The 14,359-nt window shown below is 41.7% G+C and overlaps 1 protein-coding gene across 1 annotated transcript; it reads right to left on the reverse strand.

The window, feature by feature from the left end:
- Positions 1 to 6,839: 6,839 nt before the first annotated feature.
- On the reverse strand, positions 6,840 to 13,373 carry LOC108048440. The gene is made up of 5 exons (XM_017129109.2): positions 12,904 to 13,373; positions 12,445 to 12,840; positions 8,571 to 11,588; positions 7,493 to 7,740; positions 6,840 to 7,428 (listed from the first exon to the last, which is right to left on the reverse strand). The coding sequence occupies exons 1-5, from the start codon at positions 13,228 to 13,230 to the stop codon at positions 6,981 to 6,983; spliced, it is 4,437 nt and encodes a 1,478-aa protein (XP_016984598.2). The 5' UTR covers positions 13,231 to 13,373; the 3' UTR covers positions 6,840 to 6,980.
- Positions 13,374 to 14,359: the final 986 nt, after the last annotated feature.

Below are 14,359 nucleotides of genomic sequence, written 5' to 3' on the forward strand. Positions count from 1 at the left end.
AAAACCGGATGTGTCAGTTTTGAACCCTGATCTGAATACCAATCAAGCGTTATTTTCAAACGGTATCCTCGAGGCGGGTTTTTTCAAACCATAAAATGTACAACAAAAATTGTTTGTTACACCTTAAAGTAAAATTTATATTTTATTTAAATAAATGTCTTGTAAGTCTGTCGATTTGAAAACTGAAATCAGGCACCAAAACAAATAAAATTATTTCTCCTCTGTTCGTAAAATGTGCATGGTTGAATATTGCACTTCAGAAACTGTATCTTTTATTTTAAAATCAAAGCTTTTATAAATTTTTATTTCTAATAAAATAGTCATTCAATGACCAAAATCGGTTTACAGATAAACTAAACATTACATAAGCCCAAAAGTAGTCAACAAAAACCTATTGCTAGTTATTTATTTGGGGGTGACACAAAAATCTCTTCAGTTAAAGTTCGATTGAAATGTACATATAATGTACATACAAATTTATAATATAAATGTATCTCAGTGCTCAAACGGAAAGGCACACCGAAATTGAACTTTCCAAAAACTAATTTCTTTGTACAAGAAAAGAGTTGTGATCTATTCATCTTAGCCGAGAAGTTCTATAAACGTATGAATGTATTATTCATAACAAGTTTGTTTAAATGCTACTTTCAACTTTATTTCAGTTAAACCAAAATATAATTTTTTGAACAATTTCCTAGGGCAAAGTGGCTCGTAGCTTGATGATCATGATGGTTTTTTTTCACATTGGCACGCTAACGATAAGAGAGAGATGTGTGTGGGAACACACACAACTACATAAATTACAATAGAAACAAGAAAGGAAGCAAACTTCGGCAAGCCGAAGTTTATATACCCTTGCAGTTATTACAAAACGACTTTAACTTAAACCATAATTCTATAGTATTTAATTATGACCAAATCCAAATGACAAAAAAAAATTTTTTTCCGATTGTTCCTTTGCAGCTATATGATATAGTGGCCCGATCCGGCTCGTTTCCGATACTACCTGCAATAGAAAGACAACTTTTGGGAAAGTTTCAAGCAGATAGCTTTAGAACTGAGGGACTGGTTTGCGTAGAAACGGACTTGGCTAGATCGAATCTCCTGGTGATGCTGATCAAGATTGTATATACTTTATAGGGTCGGAAATGTCTCCTTCACTGCGTTGAAAACTTTTGACTGAAATTATAATACCCTCTGCAAGGGTATAAAAATGTATGGAATAGGAAAATGTATATAATGCTTAGGACAAGCTGGTAAGGAAATGTGAAGAGACGGGGAGCCAAGGGCAAACTGCTTTTTGCTACGAGCAGCTGCAAAATAAATGTGCATTTCGTAAAATAATGGCGCTAAAATACTTTATGATGCAAAATATATGTATGGCGCCAACAACAAAAGCAGCCCCAACTACAAAGAGTGCAACTACATAGATGAGGATGAGGGTAAACATGTGGAAAATGGGTGGTAAGTGCTGAGCAGGAGGAAGTGGAATGTATAAAGGAGTACCAGCAGCTAAGCGTCGAGCTGCTGCCACAATCAAGTCAACAAGAGGCCAAAAATTTACCCACACGAATAACGTGGTAAATGGGGTGGTGCGGGTTCGTCCTTGTGGCGGTATCTAAGGTCATTTTCAACTTGCATAAATCATGCGAGACCATGTTGGTAAGGGAAGGAAAAAACACAGGCTAAGCGGATGTAACGTAAATCTCAAGTCTATCAATTAATAAACCACTCATTAAATACCGAAACTATTTCAGCTTTATTTAAAAAACGAAAAAGAAAGCTATATTTAAGTTTTCCAACTTTATATGCATTGTTTAGATGAACCAGAAGCAAAATCACCAGTAAACAAGCTTCGGCTTGCTTTCTTTCTTGTTTTAATTGTTTTTTTCCTATTGTTCCTATGGAAGCTTTATGATATACTTATATAGAAAACTTTTGGAAAAGTTTTAAAACAGTGGGACTAGTTTGCGTAGAAACGGGCTGACAGACGGACATGGCTAGTTCGACTCTCCTGGTGATGATCAAGAATATATAAACTTCATAGGGTCGGAAATGTCTCCTTCACTACCCTCTGCAAGGGTATAAACACCGGTTTTGAGGAAACTGAGGCAACGACACAAAAGCTACTTTCTTTTCAAGCAGGGCTCTCTGGACTATTCAAATTGTTAATTTAACAAGAAAGGAAATATACCCTTGCAGAATATAATGTACATTATATTCTCCAAAATTATTCATATGATGCATTCTTAATACTCATACAAAGTCCCAACTTCCTCACTTTATGGCATTTCCAATCGTTCAGTTATATGGCAGCTATAGGATATAGTCGGCCGATCCTTATGAAATTTGATAAGTCGGATTGATTGGCCAAATATAAAACCCATAGAAAATATCAACTTCCTAACTTTACAAACACCAAAGTTATTGCATTTCCGATCAATCAGTTATATGGCAGCTATAGGATATAGTCGGCCGATCCTTATGAAATTTGATAGGTCGGATTGATTGGCCAAATATAAAACCCATAGAAAATCCCAACTTCCTAACTTTACAAACACCAAAGTTATTGCATTTCCGATCAATCAGTTATATGGCAGCTATAGGATATAGTCGGCCGATCCTTATGAAATTTGATAGGTTGGATTGATTGGCCAAATATAAAACCCATAGATTTTTTTTTTTTTTTTTTATACTTTATTCTTATTTATTGGATCTTCTCTATTACTTAAGAGACTAACAATAAGTTTTCAAATCTTAATGATGTTACGTTAACTTATGTTATTAAAAAAGGGATGGGAAATCATTCCGCTGTAGACGGGAATGATAGCTTAGCCGGTTGAGTTGTCTGGCAAGCAGGTTTGGGTGATTTGATAATCTGGCTTCATATTTAATTTTTCTGGAAACAATTTCTTCTTTTACGGGATTTATATCCAGGTCTCTCTGGATGTTTGCATTGCGGATGTACCAGGGGGCTCCAGTTATTGTTCGTAGGGTCTTTGATTGTACTCTTTGAATAATTTCTATATTGCTGCTGCTTGCGTTTCCCCAGAGCTCGGAACCGTAGGTCCAGATCGGCTTTAAGCACGAGTTATACAGTAGTACTTTATATTCGAGTGGAAGGGGGAGCGGTAGTTCATGAGCCAGTGAAGGCTGCTGGCCTTTAGTTTTAAATGGGCCTTCTTTGCTTCTATATGCTTTCTCCAGGTAAGCCTCCTGTCTAGGTGTATGCCGAGATAGGTGACTTCGTCTGCTTGTGGAACCGGCTTGTTGTTTAGCGTCAGTGGTGGGCATTTCGACAAGTTTAGTGTAAATGTAATGTGCTTACACTTTTGCTCATTGACTTTGATACGCCAGTCTGCGAGCCATTTTTCTACAGCTACCAGGTGTTCTTTTAAATGGGCTGTAGCTGTTTTAGTGCATTTCGAGCGGCTGACAATGGCAGTGTCGTCAGCAAAGGTTGAGATGAGGGTCTGGCGGCTTGTTGGAATGTCTGCCGTGTAAAGGATGTCCAAGATTGGTCCAAGCACACTTCCTTGGGGTACTCCAGCTTCGATGTTACGGATGGTTGAAGTAAAGGTTTTACATCTCACGGTGAAAACTCTGTTTCTGAGGTATGACTCAAGCAACTTGTGAGTGTTTTCCGGTAGGAGGGTTTTGATTTTGTATACCAGACCGTCGATCCAGACGCGATCAAATGCCTGTGATACGTCCAGAAATAAGGCACTGCAATATTGCTTGTGTTCGAAAGCCGTGCGAATTTCAGATGTTAAGCGGTTTACCTGTTCGATAGTTCCATGCTTTTCCCTAAATCCGAATTGGTGCAGAGGGATCGTTCTGTTGTTTTGAAGATGTGTTACTAGATGAACAAGAAGCAGTTTTTCAAATAGCTTTGATAGACATGGGAGCAGACTGATGGGCCGGTACGAGGAAGGCTGGGATTTGTCTTTTCCTGGCTTCGGGATCATTGTAATGACAGACTTTTTCCATTGGTCAGGAAAGTAGCCCCATTTCAATATTGAGTTAAATAGATAATCCCAACTTCCTAACTCTACAAAGACCAAAGTTATTGCATTTCCGATCAATCAGTTTTATGGCAACTATAGGATATAGTTGGCCGATCCCTATGAAATTTGGTAGGTCGGATTGATTAACCAAATATAAAACCCATAGAAAATCCCAGCTTCCTTACTTTACATACATCAAAGTTATGGCATTTCCGATCAATCAGTTATATGGCAGCTATAGGATATAGTCGGTCGATCCCGGCCGTTCCGACATATATATTGCGTGCAAAGGAAAGAAGGGTGTGTGCAAAGTTTCAATTCGATAGCTTTAAAACTGAGAGACTAGTTTGCGTAGAAACAGACAGACGGACAGACGGACATGGCTATATCAACTCAGGAGGTGATCCTGATCCAGAATATATATACTTTATAGGGTCGGAGATGTCTCCTTCACTGCGTTGCACACTTTTGACCAACATTATAATACCCTCTGCAAGGGTATAAAAAGTAACTTCGTTGTTGTTTTACCCTTGCAGAGCGTATTATAATTTCAGACCAAAATTATAATACCCTCTACAAGGGTATGAAAAGTAACTTCGTTGTTTTTATACCCTTGCAGAGGGTATAATAATTTCAGTCAAAACTTTGCAACGCAGTGAAGGAGAGATTTCCGATCCTATAAAGTATATATATTCTTGATCAGCATCACCAGGAGAGTCGGACATGGTCTGTCCGTTCGTCCGTCTGTCCGTCCGTTCGTCTATTCGTCCGTCTGTCCGTCCGTCCGTCCATCCGTTTCTACGCAAATTAGTCCGTCAGTTCTAAAGCTATCTGCTTGAAACTTTCCCAAAAGTTGTCTTTTTATTGCAGGTAGTTTATAAGTCGGAACGAGCCGGATCGGGCGACTATATCATATAGCTCCCATTGAAACAATCGGAAAAAAATTTAAAAAGTATAACTTTGTTGTTTTTTGATTTTTGTTGTTCTTTGGGATTTGGTAATATTTAAATACTTTGGAATTACGATTCTAATTAAATTCCCATAAGAAAATACAAAAAAAAAATTATTTAACTGAGTTTCTATTTATCAGCTATGTAAGAAACGAGGTCCTAGCTAGCGATCTCCACATCCCCACGGTGAGAGAGCAGATCAACATGCATGCCGCTACAATGGCCGTCTACTAGCCAACTAGCAGAATCCTTGGCAAATCCAAATACCAGAAGAAGAGTGAAGCGTCGGCACCCTGGCGATCTTTGGGCCCGAGGACGTCATCAAACCCGCGTCTTCAGACAATAGTGTAGTACCGTCTCTGTTATAAAAGTTTTACATTTCTGTTATAGTTAGTTTAGTTTTGTCAAAATCAGACAACAATATCATATAGCTGCCATAGACACGGTGGCAAAATTCAGCGCAAAATCGACGTAATTGTTTTTAGTAATATAGGCATACAAATCGAAATGTTGTCGTTTTGTAATAACTGCAAGGGTATATAAACATCGGCTTGCCGAAGTTTGCTTCCTTTCTTGTTTATTTTTATTATATAGGTGCCATAGAAACGATCGATTTGTTGGAAACCCAAAATAGCTTTATTGTTTGAAAGCATTTACACAAAAATCCAAATATTGAATATTCAATTTTTGTAAAAGCTGCAAGGATATATAAAGTTGTAAGGATATCGAGTCGGAATCCCTGGAATACGCAAATACACTATTTTTTAGAAAAGTTGGCTTTACATATTATTTCCCTATGTCTATTCCTTTAAGAATATTGAAGAAATATTTCTTCAAATCATTACAAATCTTAAGTTATATAACCAAACCATTAAAACTGAAATCAAAAAAAAGTTACCCTCCAAAACCCTAAGAATATTGTTTGGGGTTGTAGGCCACAGATTTTTTTATACACGAGGATGACGTCTTTTGTGCCTGTTTCTGCAGCTTCCCGAACGTATAAGATGGCTTTAGAACAGACTTCGTCGACCTAAGCTTTTTTACCCTCGTCGTATAATGCTGTAGATCGCTTAGCCTCCCAGGCAAGCAACTTAATGCTTCCTGCATTTCTGTAATCCGTTGGTTGGTAAAATAAAAGACGTTTATTTACTGCAACTTGTGCGAAAGCCCGTTTTTTCGTGGCACTTATGCCTTTCTCACTATTGTCGTTGACGCCAACGATCCTTCGACCTTTGGAACCTGACCGGGTGCCTCGGTTGATTGTCTTGCTTTTTGTTGGCAGGATTAGCTTCTATAGACTTTCACGCTAGTTGATATCTCATGATATGCTAGCGATATCGAAGTCGGGTGTGCCCAAAATCCTCGTTTGTAGTGTGGTCTGTCTCAATGGGGTTGGTGAGCCCCAATGGTCCACGAGGTTGTCATTTGGGTGACCACCATTCGGGGTTGTTTGGTTAGCCGTCCCAGCACTGGTGGATGTCATTGCCTAATCGATGTCCCCCTTCTGGGTCTACTGGGCGCTGTGGTGTACCTAAGGTATTGGTAATCTTCTCTTTAATAGTGTCGGACTCTTGGTTAGTTTTGGGTCCCCCTCCAGACTGAGATGGGGGGATAGGCGAAAGGTATTATGTGGGGAAGGAAGACTACGGCGCAGTTACATGCTGAATGTGCGGTGCTATTTATTCCCGCTTGGTCTTTTAGTCTTAGTGGTTGCCAGTTTCTTCCAACCCGCTAGCTCAATACAGTAAAAGTGTTACGAATGAAGAAAGGCGTTTAATTTCAGTCGGGAACATGAAATAATCTTCCACCCACCACTCCTTTGTTAGTTAAACTAATTATCTGTTCATAGTAGTTTATGGGGAAACAAGATAATATAAATAGCTATTATTTATGGTTATTTTTATTATATATTGCTAAAGTTAATAATTAAAAATAGAAGGGACGATTGCAGACAAAATACAGAATCGAAAACCAGGTCCATCCTTGTGTGGCGTTTTAAATAAAAATATAAAAAAATCGAAGGCTACGGCTGTAGTATCGTATTGAACTTGCTTATGGCCTCGCCAACATATTTTTCCTTCTCCGCAAGTTCATATTTAAGCTGCGTACGCAATTGTTGTAGATTGGGCATTGTGCGACAGTCTCGAACATTAAGCAGTGTTCGGAAGATGTTCTCCCACATTTGTCGCTGAAAGTAACGTGGCACGGTTGTTTTCGGCATCCAAACGGTGCTCCCAGTTCTTGGCGCAACCTCCATGTAACGACCGAAAAGCAGCACATGCATAACGCTAACCAAGCCATATAAATCAAGCTGATAAGTCCACGGGCGCTGTGTTCGCATCTCAATACACTTAAACAGATCATCGTGGTGAACATAATTGAATGTCTGATTGTTTGGAAAGAGCTTGGTGTCAATAGACACACCAAAGTCAATCAGCTGCAGGCTTAATTCGTTTGGATCCGCACATAACCTGAAATAAAAGAATAATTCAATTTCGCCGTACAATAGTGGATTACTTTGCATAATGTGCTTACGGTCTCATAAGCAGGAAATTATCCGGCTTGATGTCGGCATGAATAATTCCCATAGCGTGTAAATGATCCACAATATCGAGCATCTGGCAGCTCAGATGCATTACCACATACTCGTCCAGATTCCTGTTGGTGACACTCTTTATCTTGTTGCAAACACCGATCAGTGAACCGTAGTCTGAAAACTCGGAGATGTATACGCTGGAATTGTTCCCTACCAGCGCATAATCAATATGTTGGTAGGCTGGAATCTGTGAAAAAAATTATGTTTTGAATTTATGTTTACCTGGTTATTAATTAAATGTCTATCAATGCTTACGATCTTTTTTTAATCTTACTTTGGAAAAATAATTTCAACTAAAATTTAAATTTGGATTTTAAAACATTTCATGGGATTTTTTTTTACAAAAATTTAAGATGGCATTTGATTACGCAGAAAAACAAAACTTTTCAAACAAATTTATTTAAAATACTAAGCAACTGTGTTAGCCTTTTCATTCAATCATTTAAAAAAAAGGGTGACAGACCACCATTTCTTGTAACCGCTTACCCACGAAAGTTGACTATGTCCATAATCGTTTCATGCAATGGTGTAGCAGCCCCGAACTAAAATTTGTCTTTAATAAACCCACCACAGATTATGCCCCTTCACTCAACAACATCAAAAATTAAAGTCGTTCGTTATTCCTGCACATTTGCCGATTTTAATGAAATAATTGCACTTTCTTCATCTCGTTGCACTGGTTTATTGTTAGTCATTTAAGAACTCATGAAATTCATAAATATGTATATATATCAATTGATTAAAATATAAATTTCAATGTAGAAGAATTGAAAAAATGATTTTTTTTGGACCGTAAAACCCATGCTATCCCTTAAGTATAAACTGTTGCAAGCAAGCCGGTGGTTCGAGGAGTGCACTAGAGTCAGCTAAGAAATGCAGGTGTCAGCGTTGTAAAAACGATAGTTTTGGACGAACGCCAATAATTTCTAAAAAATTGGTTTTCCTTGTTTTTAGGAACAAATTCTCGGCCAAATCCTAGAGAAACTACTTATATTTAAATATTATTTTTAAGCTCACCATTTGCTCACTGGTTAAACGGCTGTGAACCTCCAGACATATATAAAACTCCCAGTAGTTGGTTGGCCGTTCCTGCTTCAGGGCCACCTTCTTGCCGGATTTGATATGCTGTCCTACGTAAACCGATCCGTAGGCTCCTTTGCCTATCATCTTGCCCACCTCGAACTTCTCGTTGTGCACCTCCAGCTGGGAATTAGGATGCAGACGTTTAACGTGACCCACCAGGTGACAGTGGGGCAGCTTTTCGATGTACAGGGAAAAGTCGATGGATTCCAGTAGCGACCTAATGAGATCTACGTTGAAAGGGTTTTTGTTGGGGTCGGCCAGCGTTTCGTTCAACACCGACTGATCCACGCTGTTTTTGGGGTGGACAAACTGCTCCCGCGAAGGAGTTTTAAAATCAGACTGCGACCAGGAATGGTGCGACTGCTTTGGTGTCACTGGTGTTGTCTTGTAGTATATGCTTAGCTCCGCGGACTCAGCTTCTTCTAAAGGAAGAATTAACTCTGCAGGCGGTTGTAGCAGCGTAGAATTTTTGATCATACTAATATTGGTGGCAAACATCTCAGTGACAGCGTTTAGCTCAAAAAATTGGTCGGCTTGCTTACCACAACTTGATTTGTCATTAGCGGGATTTCCTGACATGGAATCTCTAGAGAACTTGGGCACCGTGGCAGTGCTTGTAAGATTAGTTGCGACAATAGGCGGTGGTGTTTGTGAAGGGCATCTGCTTATTTCAATGCAATCCTTCATGAACGAGGCAATCATATGGGATTGCCCATCAGTTTCTTGCTTGCCCGCTGACTGTACTGGCGGCTGCGTTTCTGGGAGCGTGTAGTCCAAGGCAAAGCTTGAGGCCACCGAAGCTACTGTTTTAGAAGCGGCTACCTCTGGCTGTGAGTCGTCGAGAAAGATTTCGAATTTCTTTTGCATAACTTCCGGTTTTGGCTTGGGCACTGTACCAAGCTGAGTTTCTGGCACAAAGGAAAGGTCGGTCATGATGGAATCCTCAAGCTTGCTGGTGCTGAGTGCAGTTCCCGGTTTCCTTGTGTCCAACGCAAAAGAGTTCATTGCGTCCTGGGTGCATTTCATCGACGTAAAAAGATCGGGGGTGGTCCGTTCGCATATGCGCTTTGGAGAGCCAAATATCGTTATCTTCGGCGGTGTCTTCCCAAACAATCCACACAAATCGTTTTCGTCTTCCGAAATAGAAAGCTTTGGAAGGGGTGAAGGTTTGTCATTAACCACCGAGCCGTGAGACAAAGAATCCTCCAACAGAAGGGTGGGCATACGTGGCATCGTTTCAGTTTTGTCTTCCTGGAAGCAGGCTAGAGGCCTGGGAATCGTTTCTGTCTTATCCTCCTGGAAGCGCAGGGACTTAAGCATCGGCAGGCTAGGGGCATTGGGTTCCCATAACTCGCGGCGGGAAAAGTTGTCACCACCATGATTCTCCGTCTCCGCGACGACTGCGGATAAACCAACCATGCGCTGCAGGCGCATTTGGCCAGGAGTGCTCTCTTCATTCTTGCTTATTACTTTGAAAACAGTGTGGGATCCGGGCGAAGACGAAGAGGTAATGGTAGACTTGGTGGTGGCGCAGCTGGTCGCCAAGCTTTGAGTGCCATGCTCAGAGGTCTCCAGTATGGTGGAAAGCTGCTTTCGCAACATGGGAGAACATGGGGTGGACTCGACGGCAGGAACAGGAGCTGGTTCCTCCGCTGGTGGCAGTTCTCTGAGCACGGTTCCGAATTGACGTGAAGGTGCTTGCTTCTGTGTGCCCTTCGGCGTGCTAACGGCCTGCGATTTTATGAACATGTTGAACATTTGCGTTGAGCATGTCTCATCCCCATCGAAAAAAGGTCCGGCGGATGAGGGTTTCGTTTTGGGCGTTGGCTGCGAGTCTTCTGAATCTTCAAAGATCTCTATCTTGCGGACAGGGGGAGCCGGGACCGCAAAGTGGTCATCTGAAGATGCGACAGAATCCTTAAATATTTCAATTTGCTGCATCACTTTTTGCTCGGATACAACCGGCAACTGGGCTGAAACTGATGTCTGTGGTTTCGCAAGTGGTTGCGAAGCTGCTTCCTCTTCGACCACAGCAGCTTCTTCCTCCTCCTTTTCATACTCCTCCTGCACCGAGGAAACCCTGCGCTGCATCATGGATTTTCTGGAGGAAGAGGGGAAAAAACTTTTACGGCGTGGCATCTTGTTACCAGGCAAGCAGACCGTTTCTTCCATATCGAAGTCGCCATGAACAGTGACATTCCGCTTCTCCAGCCACTTGGCTGCCAGCAGCTCCTCTGATTGGTACTCCTGCTGCTCCTCGTCGTTGTAGATCTTGTCGAAAACGACCTGAAGACCTTGCACGAGCGGGGGCTTCCAAAACTTGTCAAGTTCGTCTCTCGGCTGCGGCTTGGAAGATTTGGCGAAGTTCGGATAGCAGCGCACTCCTCTTACCACTCCACCAGTTCCCCACCACTCGTCGTTGCGCTGTACAAATGGACGATGTGGGTCGTGGCGTTTCAGATGGACAAAGGCACGGTATTCCTCAGGCGAGAATTCGAGGTTTGGACGCGGATAAAGCAGGCACTTATTGTAGCAAGGCAGTCCATTTGCGTTCGGCTCGTCCTCAATGGTAACTGGCGTCACCCATGCCTGCTGAGGCTTGTTCTTAACAACAAAGTTAGGCGGAAATCTAAAGGGCTGATCTAGGCGGCGCTCATAGTTAGTGATGGGTGGATGCGCATGATCATCTACGTGTATGTCAAAACCCAGGTCCGCAGTGGTGTTATTACCAAAGATCTTTCCGTGCTTGTGGCGCTTGGCATGCGCCGTGTTCCAGGCCACCGGTTCCTTAACATTCTCCTGCCCGCGAGCTGCATCTATGATTGAACGCAGGCTCGACTTCCCCTCCGTCTCGGATACAGGCAGTGGTATATTCGCTTCAGCGTTTTCGTCGTTAAACACCTGCACATTACGACCGGCATTGCGCACACCACTGGTGCTTGAAGCATCTGTCTAATGCATAGATGAAAAGTTGTTTTAGAATCAAAAATAAGAATTCGTAAGCCGTAAAATCAGAAAATCGGTAAAATCAGTAAATATACAAAAAAAATTTAAATTGTGTTAAATTGATTATGAACCCTATAAGCAAATTATTGGTTAAAAAGAAAAAAAATATTCAGTCAGACTTAATAAAATAAACATAGAATTTAAGCTTTTTGTCTGCACAGGCATTTTGTATTGCATGGTGTCGAAAAATAATATTTAAAAAGTGCATTTATTTGATCGAGTGCTTTTCTCACAAAATGTAATATCAGAAATGTTAAATTATCCCAATACCATAAGCGCAAGGCGTTCCCACAGTTCTTATGACTGAACTTAGCTCAACGCCACCTTACATCGCACAGGCATTGGATAAAAAAAACTTTTTTATTGTGATCAAATGCACTTCCCGCTAAACTAGCAGGTTTTTTAAGAAAACATAGAACAGGAACCTAAAGGTGCAACCAAATGTTTAAATTTTGAAAGGGCCCAAAAATGTATTTTGTCTTAATACTTATAGAACAAAGCATCGGATTTATACCAAGTGGGGTGTCATTCGATGCGCATTTTCAACAAGATTGAAAGAAGGCCTAACTGGAACATTTTGAGCCACCAAACACAACTTCCATTTTCGAAATTTTTAAGGTATAACCTTGTGGGGCGTGATAAATAAATAAGCATCCTTAGGCTTATATATACAAAGTCTATATGTTTACTCTCACTATTTCTCCAAAGACAAATGATTTCTGTATATCTGTATAATTAGGTACCTAAAACGCTCAAGTGAAGAAAATACGATTACGAGACGGATCGAAGGATCAAAACGCACCTGGACCACGCCTGGCAAGCCGCTTTTGACCGCGGCTCCGGTGCGTACACTTCCCACGGTAATGACGTTGGTGCTCCGCTGACGGCGACCATGCAGCGACTGCAGCGCCAGTCGCCTCTCGTTTAGCTCTTGGTTAACCGCGTTGGCCTCCTCGCCGGTAGTGTAGAGCAAGCGCTGGCCTACCGTGTAACCGAAGTGCTGGTGCGCCTCCCTTAGCTCCTCTAGCGGCTCTGCGCGGCAGTCGAGGCCCAGGCGGAAGATCTCGTCGGCCTTGCGCATGTTGCCGCTCAGGTCGTAGCTGTAAGCCCAGGCAATGTAAAAGTCGGCCAGCATGGTTCCGATCCCGTTGTTGTACATCTGCTGGTAGAACTCGATCTGATCCTTCTGCTTTTCCATCTACCAAGCAATTAGGTAAGGAGGGTAAGTGGACTCCCCCTAAAAATATTTCTTAGCACTTACGAATTTAATAAAGAGCCTGATAAGGCGTTTGTCCTGCCGGTAGCGCTCGTCCTCTTCGAATTTCGTCAGGCACTGGTGCAACGCCGCGTGGAGACCGGAGCCACTGCCCCCTGCCGGATAGCTCTGCTCGATCCAGCAGATGTACTTGTACCATGGTTCCAGCGGGTCCTCACCTACATATGTGCGAACCTCCTCCTCCATTTGCTTGCGATGCGCCAGGAGCTCCTGGCCGTGGGCGGAGTCCTGACTGAGTGACGCCTGCAGCAGGCTCACGTTGCGACCGCTGGCCAGCGGCTGGATGTTTTCCTTCGCGTTGTCAAAGTCCATCTCGGTGCCCGTTCCCGCACAAATATCTTAAAAACTTATATTTTTTTGCTTAAACAATTAAACTAAATAACTGTTCGACGGTTCGCGCCGAAGGAAATGCTAAAGATGATGGCAGAGATCGACACGCCGTACAAAGTATCGATATACCGATACTAAACTTGTTTACACTTACGCCGCAACAAACACAGGAAACATAAAATAAGCAATGTACCGAATAATAAATTTTATTTCTATTATTATTTGTCCTTGCTGAGATCAAAAAGGTTGCCAACTGAGTCTCCAACAATTCTTACCTATTTTTTGCGTTTTATAGCTTCATTGTAAAATTTGACTTATTAATGGATAACATATGTTTGGTTTTTTTTTATTTTAAAGCCTAGTACTCAGATCGACGAAAACTTTTGGGAACTTGCAGGGAAAAAATCAAAAAACCTGCAAAAGTCGATTGCAGGAGTTTACATGTGAGGACAAAAAAACATTAATACTCTCGAAATTTTGGTCACACTGGAAAGATTAAAGTTTTTACGCTAGCGTAATCGTTTGTCGATCTGGATACTAGGCTATATATTATGTGTTTTTATCGAAGGCAAGCTTACCGGATTCTTATGTGATGGGTTATCGCTAATCGATATCTTACGAAATTCACATTCCTAATTAAAAACGTAACGGCGAATGGCGCGGGCAACCGAAAGTTTCTTGTTTAGTTAAATAGCTGAATAAAAAGACATGGATGACTCTCAATTTATCTACATCGACTCCGATACAGACTCTGACCGCACTGTCGTATTTGATGCCAAGGAACAAAGGATCAAACCAAGCGTTGAGCACGACGAAACGCTTCCAAGCTATACAGATTCAGCTGCCAAAATCGAGCCTTCGCTCTATGACCGACGACAACTCAGCAGAGTGAAGACAAAATTCATGAGCAATTTTTTGACCCTCAGAAAGGCGTCAGAAAAGTTGCACCGCTTGATAAAGACGAACACTCAGCTCCTAACTTTCGTCAACGCATCGGCCCAGACAAGCATGAGCAACATGAGCGATATCTACAAGCGCTGGGATTCCGGCATCCTGTCCTTACGCTCCCAGCACGACCAAATCGTCGCCGCTGTTCGGGGAAAAAAGACTG

This window comes from Drosophila rhopaloa, unplaced genomic scaffold (genome assembly GCF_018152115.1).
Source record: "Drosophila rhopaloa isolate 14029-0021.01 unplaced genomic scaffold, ASM1815211v1 contig_69, whole genome shotgun sequence".
Taxonomy (NCBI): Eukaryota; Metazoa; Arthropoda; class Insecta; order Diptera; family Drosophilidae; genus Drosophila; species Drosophila rhopaloa.